At 46.1% G+C, this 21,634-nt stretch overlaps 1 protein-coding gene across 6 annotated transcripts in view; it reads left to right on the forward strand.

Moving 5' to 3' along the window:
• The first annotated feature begins 1,140 nt into the window (after positions 1–1,140).
• Positions 1,141–21,634, forward strand: part of GIT2 (GIT ArfGAP 2) — a 114,478-nt gene continuing 93,984 nt past the window's right edge. For all 6 annotated transcript variants that reach the window (XM_040416582.1, XM_040416577.1, XM_040416579.1 and 3 more), the window contains exons 1-2: positions 1,141–1,372; positions 20,606–20,739. In XM_040416582.1, coding sequence (XP_040272516.1) covers positions 1,321–1,372; positions 20,606–20,739 — 186 coding nt within the window. In that variant the 5' untranslated portion in view covers positions 1,141–1,320. The remainder of the gene's footprint in view (positions 1,373–20,605; positions 20,740–21,634) is intronic.

Here is a 21,634-nt window from a genome sequence, read left to right on the forward strand (position 1 = left end):
GTGCGCACGCGCGGGATCTGGCAGAGGGGCCTGGACGATTGCGGAGGCGGGGCTGAGGTGATGAAGGCGGCGATTTCTACTGGGAAGGCGGCGCTGGGCACCAGACGGAGATGGCTGCAGCCGGGCACCCTGTATGAAGCGACAGGTTATAAAAACCTGTTTTATGTGCTATTAGAGCCACAGGCACATTTAATAAGGTCCGTTTCGGATTCAGGGTATTTGGACGGACCTGGCCATATGTTTAGGTTATAGGCCTAAAATGTCATGACAGAAATCCTTTAAAGGGGTTGTGTCAGGAAGACAGCCTCAAGCCATATGGACATTACAGAGGGGTTCCCCGGGGGAAACCTATCAATGAGACAGGATGGAGAATTGCGCTGAGAGAGCAGTTCCTTTTCTGGTGGACCCCAGCTGTCCTTGTATTACATGGAGGGCCATTCAGATGATATGAGAAGTAAGGGCCCCATAGCAGGAATCAGACCAGGCCCCCTACACAGGACAGAAGGGTTTTTGGCTGAACCCTTTTCAAAGACCCTTGGGCCATTTTTCTACTGCCTCATTTACTAAAAGTTCCTTTAGAGGGTAGAGTCCTCACCAAGTTTTCACCCCCAGTAGAAGAGGAGACAATCCCAACTGGGCCCCTCTTGCCCTGGGCCCCATAGCAGTCGTATGGTATGCCGCTATGGTAGTTACTAGGGATGAGCGAATCCACTTCGGATGAAACGTACCACTTGGAACCAAACCCGAGTTCGGGAAATAGTTTTTTTTACAGTTCAAATTAATTTATGAAGTTATTACGCAAAGTCCCGCGAGACTCATCGGAGCCAATACATTCTAATACTGTACGGAGCTCCTGCTGACAGACTACATTTGGATTTTCCTAGCAAATTCAGCTGCTTGTAAGGGAGCCCTAGGTACAGCTGCCACCTCAATGACACCCCAGATACCACAGCCATTGTGGCTATACAGGAACTCCTATATGAGCGGATGTGTGTGAGGTGACACGCTGCAGAGAGGACACTCTCATCCCGCCGTCACTCGCTATATTTACACCGGCGACACATTCCTGTGGGGGAAGGGCGCGCGCCCCCGCAGCCAGTCCTTCAGTACGCGCATCAAGTGGAAGGGGGCGTGGCAGAGACGTGTGGGCGGCTCCAGGCAGTCAGTCTGCGGGTCCGGGCTGTGTAGCGCCGCTTAGTATAGCTCAGCCCTACGCCCGGCTTTGTGTCCCGGGACCGCAGCGTCGCATCTCCGCCTCATTCATTGCACCGCTCCTCCTCAGAGCCGAAACGCGGGCCCGGGCCCCCGGCTCTGTGCATTATGTCAAAGCGGCTGAAGAGCCTGGAGGTCTGCGCGGACTGCAGCGTGCAGGGTAAGCGGGCGGCTGTCACCGGGTGGTGGGGGGCGCTGGGGTCACCGCGGTGGGCATCTGTGGAGGAGATCGGGGCCGGGTGACGTGCTGGAGGATATCCCAGGCTGGTGGGGGTGGAGATGGGGACATATTTGGAGATGATGTATTTCTGGGATGTGGTCAGGAGGCTGGTGTGTGTTCTGTGGTGGCTCCCTGTCCTGTGGCACTACATGTGGGCACACTTGCCAGGAAGCCCCCACTTTGCAGTGACCTGTTGTGGACCAGGCAGTGCTCAGCCCTGGCACAGGCTGCTGCCCCACTAACGCTGAGGTGTACCCTGAATTTGACCCTCATCATGCCCCCATCTTCCAGTTTCTGACTTGGCACAGCGTCCACCATAGTATTGACCTCTGTGGTATATTACATACAGTTAGGCGGTTACTTGTGTTTGTCCTCGTCTGTTCTGAAACTTTTTCTCTTATATTGTTAGCTGTACCCCGTGTTACTGGGCACATGCCCTTTAGCTGCCCGTAAACATCATTGGCACAGAGTGGCGCAGCTCCTTCCTAGTGGGGATCCCGTCACCAAACACAGCTCCTGACCTCTGTGACCCGTAAGGGGAACCTGATTTCTGCCGCCCTGGGATCAGGATTTGGTAGGAGGGCAGAAGCTGAGCCTGGTGATGTGTTCGGGGTGGGATTTCTGAGTAAATCCTTTCAGGACTCCTAGGAGAGACCGTGAGAGTCCTGCTGACTGCGTGCTGATTGACAGCTGACCCTGTATCAGTGAGTGTACAGAAATCTGTCAATCACTGTGTGTGGCTAATCCAGACTCTTAAAGGGCTTGTCCCAGTTATAGAAAAACTTGGGCAACCCCTGTAAATGGCCTGAAATAATAATGAATGGATACTCTGCTTTTTTTCTTCTTCTCCCTGTTTCTTCAAGCTCTGTGCTCTGGTCCTCCCGCTGCTGATGTCATCTTGGCTGTGGCAGTGACATTCCATCCACAGGTCACCACTGCAGCCAATCACTGGCCTTACCTGAGCACAGGATGTCTCTGCTGAGGCCGGTGATTGGCTCCAGCAGTGACCGTTGTAGCCAGAAAAACAAAGAACAGTGGTGAGGCCGGAGCTCAGTGCAAGGAAATGGGTGCGTATACATCCATCTGTTGTTTTTGGCAGTTTACAGGGGTTGGTTGAGTTTTTATATAACTTGGACACCCCCTTAAGGTCCTTTTACACGGACTGAGGCTGATTATCAGGGATGAGTACTTGTATAAATGCTTGTTCCTGATAATCGGCCTGTCTAAAAGGTGATTGTGTCTTTTGGCCGCCACCAATAATCATCGTTTCTGTGCTGTGAAAACAGTGATCAACTGCCCAGGAACAAGGACTTTCTATGGGGACAAGCGATCACTCTAGTAGTCACTTGTCCCTGTACAGCGGAGGTGATTGCTGCATATAAATACAGCTCTCATCCCTTCTGACAATTAGTCAATTATCAGGAACATTTAATTTGTTCCTGGTAAGTGCCTGATATATATTGGCCCGTGTACAGGGACCCTTACTCAGCTTCTCCCCTCTATCATAGATGGTCACTAGAATCTGGGCCTGTGTTCCCCCATTTAAATGGAGCAGCAGACACGCATGCATGTCCTCCTTTCCATTTAGCCCTATGTCCATCCGGAGATAGCTGAGCTCGGGTTCCTGTTCTAGGGGGCCACAGCGGTCAGACACATCATGGAAGAACCCCTTTAAAGAGCTAGGTCTGCAGTGAACTAATATTCCACATTGACCTAAATGTCATCTATTTGCTCATGAGGGACCTAATGCCATGAGTCCTGGTAGACCTAGTCCATGCATAACCATAATAATGGCACCACAACCATACATGGTTGGGTGGTAGTTTTACTATCCTAGACCTAGTCCTGATTTGTCACAAGTAGTATCACAAGATGATGTGTTGCTGAAAACCACAGTTCTCCGCTGCCTTGGGCCATCAGTCATGTGGTAGGCACCAGAAGTCCCACACCATCTGATTTCCTGCAATGGTCATGTTTCGATGTAGAAAGAAATCACCAGCAGATAAGAACCTGTGAGCTGTTCTGTTCAGCTTCTTCTGGTCCAGCTCAGGGACAAGTCGATAGGACTACAGCGCCTATAGGGTTGTCAACTGGATTCTTCAGACTTTAAAAAAAACAAATCTACATAGTTGTGCAGGGTTAGGCCTCATGCAGACAGCTGTGATATGTGCACATACACTCCTCAACTCTGAATCTGCACCACCAGGAAGGAAACCTCGTGGAATTATGGAAATCACAGGATCGATTGATATGGAAACAAAATATTAAAAAACCTCTTGATTTATTTGGAGATGATGTATTTCTGGGATATGGTCAGGAGGCTGGTGTGTGTTCTGCGGTGGCTCCCTGTCCTGTGGCACAGGGCTGGTGACACTAGATGTGGGCACACTTGCCAGGAAGCCTCCACTTTGCAGTGACCTGTTGTGTTGTTGCCCAGGCAGTGGCATGTTTACATGTCATCTCTGGCACAGGCTGCTGCCCTGTGTGCTGCTACACATGTGAATCACTGCCCCACTAAAGGGGTTGTCTGCCCATCAGAGCCGATGACGTTCAGAGCTGAACATACCCATTTCAGCACCCCTGATGTTAGCATTGGAGCATCTCATGCTCCGATGCGCTCCCTTGCCCTGCGCTAGATTGCGCAGGGCGCGGGCTCTTTTGTTTACAATAACACACTGCTGGGCGGTGTGTTCGGTGACGTCATCAGCTTTGATGGGCGGGCTATAGCGCTGCCCTAGCTCTTTTACTGGCTAGGGCAGTGCTAAAGCCCGCCCATCAGTCCCGGTGATGTCACTGGGCTTTCTGGCAGCCCCATGGAGAGCCCGGTACGTCACCGGAACTCTGGAAAATGCCTTTGCCCTGAACTGCTCCGATGCTCAAGTCAGGGGGGCTGCCTGGGTGAAAATGAAGGTATGTCCGGGTTCAGCTCTGAACCCGGACAACATCTTTAAAGGGTTACTCTTGTTTCTCCTGGTCTGTTCTGAAACTTTTTTATATATATTTTTTTATATTGGCTGTATTGCATGTTATCCGGCACATACCCTTTAGCTGCCCGTAAATATCAAGTATGAGCGCCACATACAGCAATACACACACTTATACTCCTTGGCATGCTATCAATGAGGTTATTAATGGTTGTCTGAATGTTCTGCCACTCTGAATGTACTTGGGCACCAAATCATCAAGATGCACTGCTGGTAGCTCTCTTTGTAATTGCCTACCAATGATGTCCCATGCAGTCCATAGTAGCACGTTTAGGCCATGCAGGCTGTTCATAGTAGCTAGAGCAACATGCAGCCTGGCGTTGTCCTGTTAAACAACGGCTTCTGGAACACTTTGGAGAAATGGATGTACCACCGTTTCCATGACCAAATCCGTTTAAAGCTCAGTTGTTATTGTGCGTGAGGTGCAGACTAGAGAGGTCCAGCTACCATACAAGTATGCCATCCCACACCATAATCCCAGAAGTAGGACCGGTGTGACATTCCCTTGTGTAGGCCTCTTTATGGCATTGCCAATGTAGTCTTCTGACAAAACTCCACCTGTCATTGCATCTGAGACAAAATCGGGGTTCATCTCTGAAGAGCATAGACCTCCACTGCTGTCTTGCTATGCAGCATGATAGCATTTGAGAGTGGTGACATGAGGTCAACGGAACACCTGTAGCTTGATGTCTGGCTCATAGCCCAATGTCATTAAACGCCTTACAATCTATGAGGAATTGGGGGTGACACATAAGGTAGTTGATTGTGATAAGTAGGATTTGAGCCACTATTGAACTGACAGGAGTGGTGCCTGCCGATCTGCTTCGGGACTACTAGAGGATCGAGTTTAGGCCAGAGGACTTGGTGGGGGAGAGGTTTAGTCGGGGAATAGTCAGTTTAGGTAGCTTAATAAGCCTGACTGAAAAGATGTGTTTTTAAGGCACATTTGAAGGTGGAGAAGTTGTGGATTGACCTAGTATTACGGGGCAGAGTATTCCAGAGAGTAGGTGCAGCTCGAGAAAAGTCTTGAAGACGGGAGTGAGAGGTACGCATTATGGAGGTTATTAATCTTAGGTCGCTAACAGAACGGAGAGCACGAGTAGGGTGGTAGATGAAGGCCACAGATATATAGGAAATGGCTTTGGTTTTGCAGTTTCACATGTTTATTTTTTACTGGAGATGTTTTTTATTTTTTTTATTTTTTTTTAAGTAATATAGAGATTTAGTTACATTGTTGCAAGGGGGAAATACAGGTGAAAACTGTCTGCACAAGGCTGGCAAGATCACACCATTGACGAGGGTGGCATAAACCCTCGTATAATGTGTTTTATGCAGTGCGATTAGTTTTTCCAGGTTGCACGCATATTGAGATAGAAGTGCTGTGTAACTGTTGGAGGTTGTACACAACCCCCTGCCGAGAAAGGATACAAGTCACCGTCTGCTTGGCCTGCACCAGAAATCTTGGTGACATCTCTACATCCGGTCTTCCTGTTGCAGCCGCTTTTCTTCATGTTTTCACAGCAAGTGCCACAAATGTTTATTTTTTTATTCAGAAGGCGCAAATGATTCTGTCGGGGCAGAGAAAAAGTGGCGCTTCTCAATATAACATCATTTTCAGTTGCTTATGTGCTCAGATAAGTGGCACATACGGCCCATTGTTGGTCAAGACAGGAAGAAGATTGCAGAAGTCTTTACACATGAAGTTCTGCTGTTCACATTTCAATCTCTGTTGCTTCATGAGCTCTTCAGATGTACTGATTAAAGATTATATATTTTTTATTTGGCCAATTTATAGTAGCATTTGGTGGTTTGTCTTCGTGAACATCATGCGCAGCCTTCATTTCCCCCCCCAAAAATGTAATGCTCCTTATTGAATGATCATTTGTACTGAATTGTCTGTTCCAAACTAAGGGTCCATTCACACGTCCGTTGTTTCTTTCCTGATCTGTTCCGTTTTTTGCGGAACAGATCTGGACCCATTCATTTTCAATGGGTCCTGAAAAAAAATCTGATTATTGAGCTGTCCGATTTTTTATTTTTATTTTTTCAGGACCCATTGAAAATGAATGGGTCCAGATCTGTTCCGCAAAAAACGGAACAGATCAGGAAAGAAACAACGGACGTGTGAATGGACCCTAAGAGGACAGATCTGGAGTCTAAGGCCTAGTCTACACTTCAGTGATTTGGTCAGTGATTTCCATCAGTGATTGGCCTCATGCACATGACCGTTGTGTGTTTTGCGGTCCACAAATTGCGGATCCGGATGGCGTGTTGTCAGCCATTGATATAACTGCCTATTGTTGTCCGCAAAAGAATAGGACAGGTTATATTATTTTTTTTTTGCGGACCACGGAACGGAGCAACAGATGCGGACAGCAAACGGAGTGCTGTCCGCATCTTTTGCGACCCCATTGAAGTGAATGGGTCCACATCCAAGCCGCAAAAACTGTGGCTCCGATGCAGTCCAGAACAACGGTCGCGTGCATGAGGCCTTTGTGATCCAAAACCAGGTATGCGTCAAAAACATAGAGCAGGAGCAAAAAATTTTTTTATTTTTTTTGCGGTTCAGACAGATCACGGACCCATTCAAGTTGAATGTGGCTGCCGTGACGGATCCAGAGCCAAAGATGGTGCCCGTGAATTGGGGACCTCAAATTGTGTCCCCTAATGCCTGGAACGACCGAACAACGACCTCATGAATGAGCCCCAAGGGTGCACGCAACGCTTTTTGTCTGGCAGAAAGCCGGCACTCATGCTGGAAACCGTCCAAATCCCATTATAGTCAATAGGGTCAGGCTGTGAATGGTAGAATCCTGCTGGGCCGGATACAGTGAACTCCGGCATTCTGTTCTGTACCGGATCAGTGAAACGGAAGTGTGAACCCACACTTAGGCCCCTTGCAGACGAGCGTGAGCGGATTAGGTCCAGATGCGTTGCGAATGCCTTCAATGAAAAATGTGCGACTTCGCAAGCAAGGGCATTCAGTTTTTTCTGCGCGGGTGCAATGCGATTTTAATGCGTTTTGCATGCGCATGATAAAAAACTGAAGGTATACAAACAACATCTCTTAGCAACCATCCGTGAAAAACGCATCGCATCCGCACTTGCTTGTTGATGCGATGCGATTTTCACGCAGCCCCATTCACTTCTATGGGGCCAGCGTTGCGTGAAAATTGCGATTTTGATGCAACGCACAAATGATGCGTGAAAACCAACGCACATGTACACAGAAAATGAATGGGTCCGGATTCCGTGCGGGCGCAATGCGTTCACATCACACATTGCACCCGCGTGGAATACTCGCTCGTGTGAAAGAGGCCTTAGACTTCAGTCTAGTTTGGAACAGGCAATACAATACAAATGGGTATTTAATGAGGAGCATTAACATTTTTTTATTTTTTTTTGCTGCTCTTGATGTACAGGTGATGGCTGCTGGACTGGAGCATTGACAAATTTCGTGTAGACGTTGCATATTTATGTGCGGCAATTGACCTGCCATGCGGAGTTTATAATCCACAGCATTTCATGCTAGTGCGCGTTATGTGCAGGTAGCCTTTGTCTGTGAAATATTAGTGTTTGCCACTAAATTGTATCTTACCCATCCTTGGATGCTGCTTCTTTTTTGCAGGTAGGCCTGGTTAAAGTTATTGTTATATTCTTCCGTAAAGTTCCTGTTCAGTCATCAAACAAGTTTACATTGTGTACTTTTTATTGTATACAGTTTAGTGTTTCCCGTGGCCATAAAAATATAATTTTTTACTGTAGTTGTGTGAAAAAAGTGTTGCATATTTTCCTTTGGTTGGGTCTGGTCACTCTTTTTTTCATCACCCCATGCACAGTTTATCCTCTATTACGTATTCCGCAACGTGGGCAGGTGGCCTAAGGGTGCATGCAGCATTTTTTATCTAGCAGAAACCCGGCGCTCATGCTGGAACGTGTCTGAATCCCATTATAGTCAATAGGGTCAACTGGGCCGGATCCTGTGAAGTCCAGCATTCTGTTCTGTGCCGGAACAGCCTGCCAGATCCGTCAAATGGTATCGGTCGGTCAGAAATAAATTAAAGGGGTTATCCGGGACTTTAACATTCCTGAGGAATCTCAATATTAGATCGAAAGAGGGGGGGTAGTAAGGATAGGCTAAGGACAATCCTTAGAAGTTCAGAAATCTGTTTGCCACATAAAGGAGTTGTACAGTTATTGGATAAGCATATCTTGATTTATTGATATTCTCTTTTATAAGAATTTTAGGGAATTGGTCACATAGCTAGGCCTTTTTAAAGAGTTAAAAAAACAAACAAAAAACAACTCACTTTCTGGTGCTCTCTGGGTCCCGGCTCAACGCCAGATTTGTAGAATGTAATTTTATTAATCACAGCCTGAAGACTGTGGTCTTGGTGGAAGGGAACTATACGTAGATCTGTAATATATTTATTGCTGCTGTGATTTTATGTTGTATGTGGAAATTTCTCCTGAAAAATAATCCCTGTCCCAAGGAAGCAGAAGAGAGAGCTGATCTGTACGAGTGGCTGCCATTCTGGCGGACTTCAGCTGTCCCTAGATTACACTGCCCGCTAGTACTGCGTTTCCCCTGCAGCCTGACTGGCTGCAACTGGGGTAACTAGGAGTGGGACCCAGGACAATCAACTGGGCCCCAATTTTGAAAGGGGTTATATCATGAAAATGATTGATCATCTATCAACAGGATAAGTGATGAAGAATAAATCGGGGGGAGTCCAACTGCTGGGATCCCTCACGATCCTGAGAACAGAGGATTCCTGATCCAGAGACAGCTATCTCTGTATACACAGTCATAGAGGGAAGGCTGTCAGTCACTGATAGGACCGCCTGCTTGTCTTCAGTCAGTGACTGACAGCTATCTCTGTATACACAGTCATAGAGGGAAGGCTGTCAGTCACTGATAGGACCGTCTGCTTGTCTTCAGTCAGTGACTGACAGCTATATCTGTATACACAGTCATAGAGGGAAGGCTCTCAATCACTGATAGGACCGTCTGCTTGTCTTCAGTCAGTGACTGACAGCTATCTCTGTATACACAGTCATAGAGGGAAGGCTGTCAGTCACTGATAGGACCGTCTGCTTGTCTTCAGTCAGTGACTGACAGCTATATCTGTATACACAGTCATAGAGGGAAGGCTGTCAGTCACTGATAGGACCGCCTGCTTGTCTTCAGTCAGTAACTGACAGCTATATCTGTATACACAGTCATAGAGGGAAGGCTGTCAATCACTGATAGGACCGTCTGCTTGTCTTCAGTCAGTGACTGACAGCTATCTCTGTATACACAGTCATAGAGGGAAGGCTCTCAATCACTGATAGGACCGTCTGCTTGTCTTCAGTCAGTGACTGACAGCTATATCTGTATACACAGTCATAGAGGGAAGGCTGTCACTCACTGATAGGACCGCCTGCTTGTCTTCAGTCAGTGACTGACAGCTATATCTGTATACACAGTCATAGAGGGAAGGCTGTCAGTCACTGATAGGACCGCCTGCTTGTCTTCAGTCAGTGACTGACAGCTATATCTGTATACAGAGTCATAGAGGGAAGGCTGTCAATCACTGATAGGACCGTCTGCTTGTCTTCAGTCAGTGACTGACAGCTATGAATGTGTATACAGAGATAGCTGTCAGTCACTGATAGGACCGCCTGCTTATCTTCAGTCAGTGACTGACAGCTATCTCTGTATACACAGTCATAGAGGGAAGGCTGTCAATCACTGATAGGACCGCCTGCTTGTCTTCAGTCAGTGACTGACAGCTATATCTGTATACACAGTCATAGAGGGAAGGCTGTCAGTCACTGATAGGACCGTCTGCTTGTCTTCAGTCAGTGACTGACAGCTATATCTGTATACACAGTCATAGAGGGAAGGCAGTCACTGATAGGACCGCCTGCTTGTCTTCAGTCAGTGACTGACAGCTATATCTGTATACACATAGAGGGAAGGCTGTCAGTCACTGATAGGACCGTCTGCTTGTCTTCAGTCAGTGACTGACAGCTATATCTGTATACACAGTCATAGAGGGAAGGCAGTCACTGATAGGACCGCCTGCTTGTCTTCAGTCAGTGACTGACAGCTATATCTGTATACACATAGAGGGAAGGCTGTCAGTCACTGATAGGACCGTCTGCTTGTCTTCAGTCAGTGACTGACAGCTATATCTGTATACACAGTCATAGAGGGAAGGCAGTCACTGATAGGACCGCCTGCTTGTCTTCAGTCAGTGACTGACAGCTATATCTGTATACACATAGAGGGAAGGCTGTCAGTCACTGATAGGACCGCCTTCTTGTCTTCAGTCAGTGACTGACATCTATATCTGTATACACAGTCATAGAGGGAAGGCTGTCAGTCACTGATAGGACCGTCTGCTTGTCTTCAGTCAGTGACTGACAGCTATATCTGTATACACAGTCATAGAGGGAAGGCTGTCAATCACTGATAGGACCATCTGCTTGTCTTCAGTCAGTGACTGACAGCTATATCTGTATACACAGTCATAGAGGGAAGGCTGTCAGTCACTGATAGGACCATCTGCTTGTCTTCAGTCAGTGACTGACAGCTATATCTGTATACACAGTCATAGAGGGAAGGCTGTCAGTCACTGATAGGACCGTCTGCTTGTCTTCAGTCAGTGACTGACCGCTATATCTGTATACACAGTCATAGAGGGAAGGCTGTCAATCACTGATAGGACCGCCTGCTTGTCTTCAGTCAGTGACTGACAGCTATATCTGTATACACAGTCATAGAGGGAAGGCAGTCACTAATAGGACCTCCTGCTTGTCTTCAGTCAGTGACTGACAGCTATATCTGTATACACAGTCATAGAGGGAAGGCAGTCACTGATAGGACCACCTTCTTGACTTCAAAGCCCAGAATGAACAAGATTGTAAATGGCTAAGGCTACATTGCCGACATTTGACGCGTGACTTTTCTGCAACATTTTTTATAATGATAGGCAATGGTTTCTCACTGCGACATGACAGTTGCAAAAAATCCATCCGAGTTGGATTTTTTATTTTTTTTGCGACTGGCATGTCGCAGTACGAATCCATTGGCTGAACCTGATGGACTTGTCTTTTTTTTCAACCGTATCAACTATGTAACTATGTCATTACAACAAATGTCTCATGACATGAATGTTGCAGTGTGGTTGTATCCTTTTTGTTGCATGACTTATTGTCGCTGTGTAGCCCTAGCCTAAACTACAAGTTTTAGTGAATGTTTTCCCGTAAAACCTTCTATCAGTCTGCTCAGCTCCTCCTGCTCTATAACATGGTACCTGTAGCTTATATAGAATTTTTGTGGTGGCAGGTTTCGTTTATCCCCTTCATGACCTCCGCCGTCCATGTATGGCAGAAGTCTGCACTTTAAAGATGGCACGTGCAGTGGAATCCATAGACGAGGGGTTTCTGCGGCTTCAAACAGCAGAGACCTGCGGCGATGTATGCGATCAGCCAATCTGCGACTTTTCTCTGCTCACGCCAGGTCGAAAAAAGTGGATGTGGCGGGGAAGCGGTCTGTCTCATTTACATATAATTATTTTTTTTAAGCCTGTTTTAGGTGTAGGAAATGGTCTAAATGTAAGGCAGCAAGAAAGCGGTCTTACATTTAGAACTGGTGCTGGGTAAGCCAAAGTTATGGAGAGCCCTGCGCCTCAACATAACTGCGGCGGATCCACCGTCAGTGCAGGGCTTTATTAAAGGGGTTGTCCGGGTTCAGAGCTGAACCCGGACATCCCTCCATTTTCACCCCGGCAGCCCCCCTGACATGAGCATCGGAGCAGTTCATGCTCTGATGCTCTCCTTTGCCCTGCGCTAAATTGCACAGGGCAAAGGCATTTTTAGGAGTTCCGGTGACGTACCGGGGCTCTCCATGGGGCTGACAGGAACCCCGGTGACGTCACCGGCACTGATGGGCGGGATTTAGCTCTGCCCTAGCCAGTAAAACGGCTAGGGCAGAGCTAAAGCCCGCCCCTCAGAGCCGGTGACGTCACTGAACACACTGCCAGGCGGAAGTTACCGCCCAGCAGTGTGTTATTGAAAACAAAAAAGCCCGTGCCCTGTGCGATTTTAGCGCAGGGCATGGGAGCGCATCGGAGTTCTGAACCCGGACAACCCCTTTAAGGCCCGCGTCTAGAACGCCAGTCTTAATAAATGTGCCCCATTGTCTAGGAGTTGACAGGCAAAGACTTTATATAACTGGCAGATGGAAACCGTAGACAAGAGTGTGTTTTTGAGAAATGTCTCTTGGCACACTTACAGTGCATCATATGGGTACATATCTACAACTGATGTGCCGTATCAGCTAAAAGTCAGCAGATCTTAGAACTGTTTCTAGCTAAGATGGAAATCTGAGTACGAAATGAGGGCTGTTGGTCTGTGAGGAAATCTAGTGGCCTAAGTTTGGATAAAACGTTGGGGTTCATCTTGATCAGCTTTATTAATAGAGAAGAACAAAGATCACATAACATTCCATCTGGCAGCTGCTGTGAATGGAGGGGTAGCTGCTCGTGCACTGCTGTCTCCTTTCACTTATATGGCAGTTATGAAGATAACTGATGAAGCATGCTTGGTTTTTTTCGCAACTGCCATCGAAGTGATTGGAGACCCATGAATGTGCTTTTACCTCTCCATCCACAGCAGCTGTGAGGCAGGGGTTGGGGAACTTCCTTCTCAAGGTGGGACCCGCTCAGATGTGGTCGTCATCAGTACCAAGACAAAACTTGCTTTCATCACTGAACACTATTGTTTGCCCTTGATCACCACGGACAGGAGGACTGGAGAGCGCCTACAGCAGAAATCAGCAACCTCCGGCACTCCAGCTGTTCAGGAACTACAACTCCCAGAATGCTTCATTCACTTCTGTAGGAGTTAGAAGAACAGCCAAGAACGTTTGCATGCTGGGAGTTGTAGTTTCACCGCAGCTGGAGTGCCGAAGGTTGCTGATCCCTGGCCTACAGCCATCTTGCATAGGGCAGAGACACACAGGACTAATGCCAGGTTTCAGGGTGTGAGGCGCCATTAGATCTTATGTCCATTCCCATCTGGTATTTGTGGAGGGAACATTGACCAGCCTTCAGTATGTCCAGGACATCGTAGAACCAGTTCTGCTGCCTTTTTTGACTCGGGCGACGTGGTGTTCCAACAAGATAATGACTGCGCACACCCTGCCTGTGCTACACAATGTTTTCTTCAGGGTATCCATCGGGTCCCCTGGCCAGCTTGATTGCCAGACCACTTCCCTATTGAGAATGTCTGAGACTGGATGGGGTGACGGATCTCCCATGCACAGTGGACAACAATGACCTGAACTATGGGTCCTAGATGAAAGAGCTTGGAATGACATAGCAAAGGAGGACATCCAGTATCTGTATGACTGTTACCATGTCAGAGGGGCAGCCTGTATCACAGCAAGGGGAGATGCCACCCAGTATTACTGTGACCCTGCTCATATACCCTGCTGAAGAACCCAAAATGAAGGGGGCACCACCGTGGTTGTGTGGTTGTTAGCCAAAATGAAATAACTGAAGTGTGAACTTGTCCTCAATATTACACATGTTTATGCAATGTTAAAGGGAACCTGTCACCAGGATTTTGTGTATAGAGCTGAGGACATGGGTTGCTAGATGACCACTAGCACATCCGCAATACCCAGTCCCCATAGCTCTGTGTGCTTTTATTGTGTGAAAAAAAAAATGATTTGATCCATATGCAAATAAACCTGAGATGAGTCCTGTGCCTAAGATGAGTCCAGCGTGAAGGAGCCCAGCACCGCCCCCATCCTCCGAATCTCCTCCTTGCTACCCGACGTCACATAGCTAGAGCGCTGTAATCTTGCGATGCACTCATCTCAGGTTAATTTGCATATGTATCAATTTTTTTTTTTTTTACACAATAAAAGCACACAGAGCTATGGGGACTGGGTATTGCGGATGTGCTAGCGGCCATCTAGCAGCCCATGTCCTCAGCTTTATACACAAAATCCCGGTGACAGGTTCCCTTTAAAGTAATTCTCTGTCTCACTGGGACCCTGGTACAGGAATGCACAGTGACACACTCTGGGGGAGTAGCAACCAATCTGTTTCTACCTTTCATTTTTCAGAGCGCCTTTGGAAAATGAAAGGTGGAATCTGATTGGTTGCTGTGGGCAACTAAACCAGTTCTACTTTACACCAGTTTGGTAAATCTCCCTCTCTGTCTATTAACTGAGAAATGATGCTTATTGCGCCATTGTTAACTAGCAGTCATTCCCGCAGTTTGTTCAGAATCGGCACTCAGCTGTTTGTGCACTCCAAAGTAAAGAGCTTGTTCATTGGTTGGGACCTCCTGGATAGTGCTACGGCTCCGCTCTCCTTCAGCTCATTCATAGGGATCCACACAACACTGATTTTAAATGCATGTAGAGGTGATCTTGGGTCCTGTAGAGGAGAGTGTGTTCTCCTTTCAGTTGTAAAGAGAATGTGACATTGTGACAGTCATGCCTCAACAATAGTGAAACGTGGCAGCTATAACGTGTCTCCTTTATGGAAATAGCAGCAAAAATACAAGATCAGGAGCCTTACATGGGAAGAAAATAGCCTTCAGTAAGAGAACAGGCACTCTCATTTTGTTTGTCTTAGGCATCTTGCCATCGTGGTAGTGGAGGACGGTGATGTGACTCATCCATTGTCCTTGTCAACATTGTTGTTGTCCTTGGACAGTCCAAAGCAATGACGTTTGTTGTGTGTTGTACCCTGTGGGCTTTGTATCCTTCTGTGCTGTTTTTTTGGCGCTCAGCCATTCTGCCTGAATCCACTTGATGAAGTCCTCCTCTTGTGCAAGGCAGTCGATTCAGCAGGGAAACCACTGTCCCTTCCGTCTTCCCATAGTCCTCTTATATAAGAGCACCAGCTGATCATAAATACCAGGGTATGTCTGTATGGAATATGTGGCAGCGACACTAACCAGTACATCCTTTATAAAGTGGCTAGACTTGTGATCCGCCCCAGCCATGACAGATTGTAATGCACCAAGATCTCATTTCTGTAGACACGTTAGATCTTTATTATACATTTATTACAAATCTTTATCCTTCTAAGGCTAGTTTCACACTAGTGCTAAACTGTTCCACAGCACCGTCAGGCCCCATTGACTATGGGACCGGGGGTGGGATGGGGAGTAGCCTGTTTCCAGCATTAGTGTTGAGGTTCGGCCGGGCAAAGGCTTTTTATTTTTTTCAGTGGAATCCTGCCACTAATGCTGGAAACTGGCCAGATCCCCGTCGGGTCCCATTATAGTCAATGGGCTCCGACGGGGAAAGGTAGTATCCGTCTGTGCCAGATACGATGATCTCTGGCAGGAACAGTTTAACGCTAGTGTGAAAGAAGCTTAAAGGGATTGTCCGGGGATACATAATTTCTAACAGGTGCTGTCTGCTTGCCTCCCGTACTGAAAGGATCATACTTGGCTGCTCCACTCTACTGTGGTTCTCTGCGCTGGCTCCCTCGTATCCATCTTCTGGTCCGTGGTTTGTTTTCCTCCCTGACATGGGACTAGTCACCTGATCCTCTTCAGCCAGAGTGGAGGACCAGAGAGGCAAGTATGGGAAGCAGGCTGAAGGCAGCTGGTGGAAATGATGTATTCCTGGACAACCCCTTTAAAGGGAACCTGTCACCGGGATTTTGTGTATAGAGCTGAGGACATGGCCGCTAGCACATCCGCAATACCCAGTCCCCATAGCTCTGTGTGCTTTTATTGTCTAAAAAACAACAATAATTTGATACATATGCAAATTAATCTCACATACAGGACTCATCTCAGGTTAATTTGCATATGTATCAAATCGTTGTTGTTTTTTTACACAATAAAAGCACACAGAGCTATGGGGACTGGGTATTGTGGATGTGCTAGCGGCCATCTAGCAACCCTTGTCCTCAGCTCTATACCCAAAATCCCGGTGAAAGGATAACCAGTGTATTGCTGTGAAGTCCACTGCGAGCTTTGCTCTGTGCAGTCCCCTGAATCTCCACCTTTTTATTACAGTTTTATTTAATGTTTTTCTCATGTTACCCTTTTTTATTCTTTGCAGTGTCCCTGAATGCATCAACTTCCTCTGTTCTTCACATCTTGCTACATAATCTCAATGGTTAGGGGAAACACGTGCAAGTGTACAGTTACTAATAAGGGTTCACGAAACTGGTCCTTGATTTCCTGCATTAAGGGCTCATGCACATTCAGCAGCCATGTGCTAGTCTAGTTTTTTTAATTAATTTTTTTGGCTAGCCAACTCGCCCATTCCTATATGGCCATAGGAGCAGGTTCTATTCCTGTCTGTATTAGCCCGTTCCATTGATGGGAGTGAGAAAAATGTCCATATTTTGCGGATCTGTATTTTTTTTCACACCGAAATACAGACACAGCCATGTGCATGAGCACAAAAGGGAATGTGTGGCCTTATGTATTTTTTATTTATTTTTTGTCTTAAAACCTCAGCATTTTTGTCGAGGTTTAAAAATAAAAAAATCACTAACTCTATTAAGAGCAGCTCTGGAGCCCAAATTCATGAGCAAATTGTATGTTTTGCGTGGAGGAGTTGCTTAAAATTTGTTGGCGCTGTGGTCGTGTTTTATGATGGTATCTGTGTGTAGTGTGGGTTAAATGCACAAATTACAACAAAGATGTATATTTGAATAAACCAGAGCAGTACAATTGCAGGCGTAAACTTCCCGTATGTAGTGTAACTGGAAGAATCATGTCGCATTGAGCCTGGTGTCTGACCTGCAGGCAGCATGTTATAGAGCGGGAGTATTGTGGGAAAAGATTTAATATGGTCATTTAGAGTACTTTCACACTTGCGTTTGGTGCGGATCTGTCTTGTATCTGCACAGACGGATCCGCACCAATAATGCGGACGCTTGCATCCATTCATAACGGATCCGTTTGCATTATTCATAAAAAAAAAGTCGTGGTCAAAACGGATCCATCTTGACTTACATTGAAAGTCAATGGGGGGCGGATCCGTTTTCAATTGCACTATATTGTGTCAGTGAAAAACGGATCCGTCCTCATTGACTTACATTGTAAGTTAGGACGGATCCGTTTGGCTCTGCATCGTCAGACGGTCACCAAAACGCTGCAAGCTGTGTTTTAGTGACCGTCTAAAAAAACGCAACGGAGATCAAACGCAGCCAAATTGATGCATTCTGAACGGATCCTTATCCATTCAGAATGCATTGAAGCTGAACTGATCCGTTTTGGGCTGTTTGTGAGAGCCTTGAAACGGATCTCACAGGCGGAACCAGAAACGCCAATGTGAAAGTAGCCTTAGGGAGGGTTCACATCACTTTTTATTCCTCCGTTTGACGTTTACGTTAGGGAAAAGAAAAAAGGATACAATGGAACTCTATGGTGAACGGAGACCACTGCATGACATCATCTGTTTAGCGAATACGTTGTTTTTTTTTGGACCTCTGCTGCCTTTTTAGTAACCATTGGCATTGCCTATGTATTAACAGTTCAGGCCACGTGTATTTTTATGACTGTTATTCCTTCTTGAAGTTATGTATGAATTGCCAACAGTCTTCAGTAAAACTCCATCTGGGCGTTACCAGTTGGGAGTGTGCACCTGCATAGTCTGAAATTGTCCAGTGCATCACTGGAATAGAGCTGCGGCGGGACCACAGACAGGCGGGTGGAGTTTTTATGTTCAGGTGGACAGAGGAGGACCCTAGGGGTTGTCAATTTCAAGGCCAGATAACTTTAATAAATTCTAAAAGAAATAATGGAGAAACACAGAGCCATAAGAATCAATCCTTCTGAATTATTACATGGGGAATACTAGTAGTTAATATCACAGACATGTCAGGAGAGGTGACGGCTCCTGGATAAATCTGTGCTCATTCTGAGCTTACTAGTCATGTGGGCAGTCTTATCAGTGATTGGTAGCCTTTATACAGAGCTGTCAGTCACAGGGTAGGACCACCTACTGGACTCCTAAGTAGAGGAAGGTTCTCTTCAAAGTAAATGTGTCACCTATGGTCTGAGGGTTGGCAAGGGGATAGATAAGTTGTGACATCACATATTGCAAATTGTGAATCCTGAGTTATCTGTGTATACGTGTTGCCTGTCATTGTTATCATTCCTGTGATGAAAATGAAAAGGCTGCTGAAAAAGGAATCTGTTCACAACATGGATTCTTGATATATTATTAGTGACTGGTGTGAAAACTGAGGGATTTTAGGATTTTTAAAAAAAAATATGGACACTTTTCCGTTAAAGGGGTTGTGTCACGTCAGCAAATGGCTTTTTATCATGTAGAGAAAGTAAATACAAGGCACTTACTAATGTATTGTGATTGTCCATATTGCTTCCGTTGCTGGCTGGATTAATTTTTCCGTCACATTATACACTACTCCTATCCTGGGGTTACGACCACCCTGCAGTCCAGCAATGGTGGCCATGCTTGCACACTATAGGAAAAAGCACCATCCTATGTGTGCTTCCACGGTCCTGGCCACCAGAGAGGCCGGCGCTTTTTCCTATAGTGTGCAAGCACGGCCACCGCTGCTGGACTACAACGTGGTCGTAACCCCTGGATACGAGCAGTGTATAATGTGATGGAAAAATGCATCAAACCAGCAAAGGAGGCAATATGGACAGGCTGGGCCCCTGAGTAAGGTGGGCCCCTATTCTCCCACCGCCTGCACAAGTGGCACAGAACACATTAGATTTACTGCACTACATACATATATACAATGTACAGCACCTCAACCAGCCTATGTTCATAGAAAACACTTGATAGATTATTAACCCCTTAAGGACTTAGGACATACCGGTATGCCCTGTTTCCCGAGTCCTTAAGGACCCAGGACGTACCGGTACGTCCTGTGTAGTTTTGATCACTGCCGCACGGCTGGCAGTGATCGAAACAGGGTGCCTGTTGAAATCATTCAGCAGGCACCCTGTGACAATGCCTAGGGGGGTCCTGTGACCCCCCCCCCCCCCCCCCCCCCCCCGCATTGTCGATCGCTACAAACCGCAGGTCAATTCAGACCTGCGATTTTTAGCGCTTATGCAAGTTTCTGATCCCTGTGGTCCGTGACCGTAGGGATCAGAAACCTCAAAGTGCCCATATTTTTTAAGTTTCGGGCGTTGCGAGAGGCGGGCGGCAGTTTTCAGGATGGCCGAGCGGTTGAATCAGAGTGTCAGCTCATTGCTGATACTCCGATTCAAACGGCTGACATCTGTGCAGATGTCCGCCGTTTTAACCTCGTCCATGCCGCGGTCCGTAGGGACCGCTGTATGGAAGAGGTGAAGAGGAAGGGAGCTCCCTCCCTCTCCCATCGGGGGGCTGCTGTGCTTTTGCAGCCCCCGGACAGGATGGGGTGACAGAGGGAGGGAGCCCTTGAAAATTTTCAAGATTTGCATCTAAACTTCTAAGCCTTGTAACGTCCCCAAAAAATAAAATGGCATTCCCAAAATAATCAAAACATGAAGTAGACATATGGGGAATGTAAACTGATAGCTATTTTTGGAGGTATTACTATTTATTATATAAGTAGAGAAATTGAAACTTGGAAATGTGCAAATTTTTCCCAAATTTTGGTAAATTTGGTATTTTTGTATAAATAAAAATGAATTTTTTTTTTACTCCATTTTACCAGTGTTATGAAGTACAATATGTGACAAAAAAACTATCTCAGAATGGCCTGGATAAGTAAAAGCGTAAAGTTATCACCACATAAAGTGACACTGGTCAGATTTGCAAAAAATGGCCAAGTCCTTAAGGTGATATAGGGCTGAGTCCCTAAGGGGTTAAAGAAACTTACCAGTATATTATTATAGACCCGATCAGAGCTGAGATGACTTCTAGGTATAGAGGAAAGCCACCAGTGTCCTCTTTTCCCCAAGACCTACCTTCTCAAAGTTTCTGCAGGGACCCCCATATTTAATCATCTGGTACCTGTGTGAGCCGGTAATATTTGAATGTATCCATACGGTGGACCCCAAAAATAAATTTTACTGGTGGGCCCTAGGCACCCCAGTCTGACACTGAATATGGACAATCACAATACATTAGTAAGTGCCCTGTATTAACTTTGTCTACATGATAAATGCCACTTGAAGTGAGACAACCCCTTTAATGGAAATTCTGTACTACTGCATATTATGTTTTTCTTTGCAGATCCTCGCTGGGCATCTATTAACAGAGGTGTACTGATATGTGACGAATGCTGTAGTGTACACCGGAGCCTGGGGCGACATATCTCACAAGTGAGACATCTTAAACACACGCCATGGCCTCCTACCTTACTACAGGTAATGGTTCAAGCTTACTACAGAGAGGTGTTATGGTCTGGCTAGGTAGTCCTTGTTCATGTGATCAACAGCGAATGGGTTATTTCGCTTTTTTTTTTTTTTTCTTGCGATTTTTATTTTTTGCCATTGACTTAATGGTATAATTGATGTATTGTGCAGGTCAGTAGAATTCTAGCAATTCCTAATGTGTACAGTTTTTTTTAATGCAATGCTTTACAACTTTTGCACTGTATCTTTATTGATTCCAATTTTGATTGCAGTTTATACCATTTTTAGGAGGAGAATAAACAATGAGCAGCAATTCTGGCATATTTGATAAATAATATAACTTTGTATGGCTCGTGTTGTAAGTTACAACTTCCACTTGGAACCGAACCAGAGTTCGGAGAATAAAATTTTTTTTTTTTTTTACAGTACAAATTAATTTTTTAAGTTATTACCCGAAACAATAACTTCGGCTCATGGGAGCCAATACATTCTAATACTGTACGGAGCGCTCGCTTCGTACAGTATTCTAACAGAGTTTTATGTGAATCGACTTCGGACGTTTCATCCCTAGTTGTTGTAACTGATATGTAGTTTCTTGTATTTCTTCTTTTTAACTTTTTTCAAAACTGTACTGTTCTGTATTTTTTTTTTTTCAGCCCGAGTAGGAGTCATAAATAGGCAATCCTCTGATCTCTTCAGTAATACATGGCAATAAACCCCATTAGAACCTGCCTCCTGCTTGAGGCTCATGTAATTAGCAGATCTGGATGTCACAGTTAGCCCCTCGTGCCACACGGGGGAGTGTGATCTGGTGACAGAGCGAGCCCCTACCTTTGAAAACCTGATATTAGATAGCCAAGCATCCGCTACACCCCCCCATGTGACACCCATACTAGACTTTTGTAGC

This window comes from Bufo bufo, chromosome 2 (assembly GCF_905171765.1).
Source record: "Bufo bufo chromosome 2, aBufBuf1.1, whole genome shotgun sequence".
Taxonomy (NCBI): Eukaryota; Metazoa; Chordata; class Amphibia; order Anura; family Bufonidae; genus Bufo; species Bufo bufo.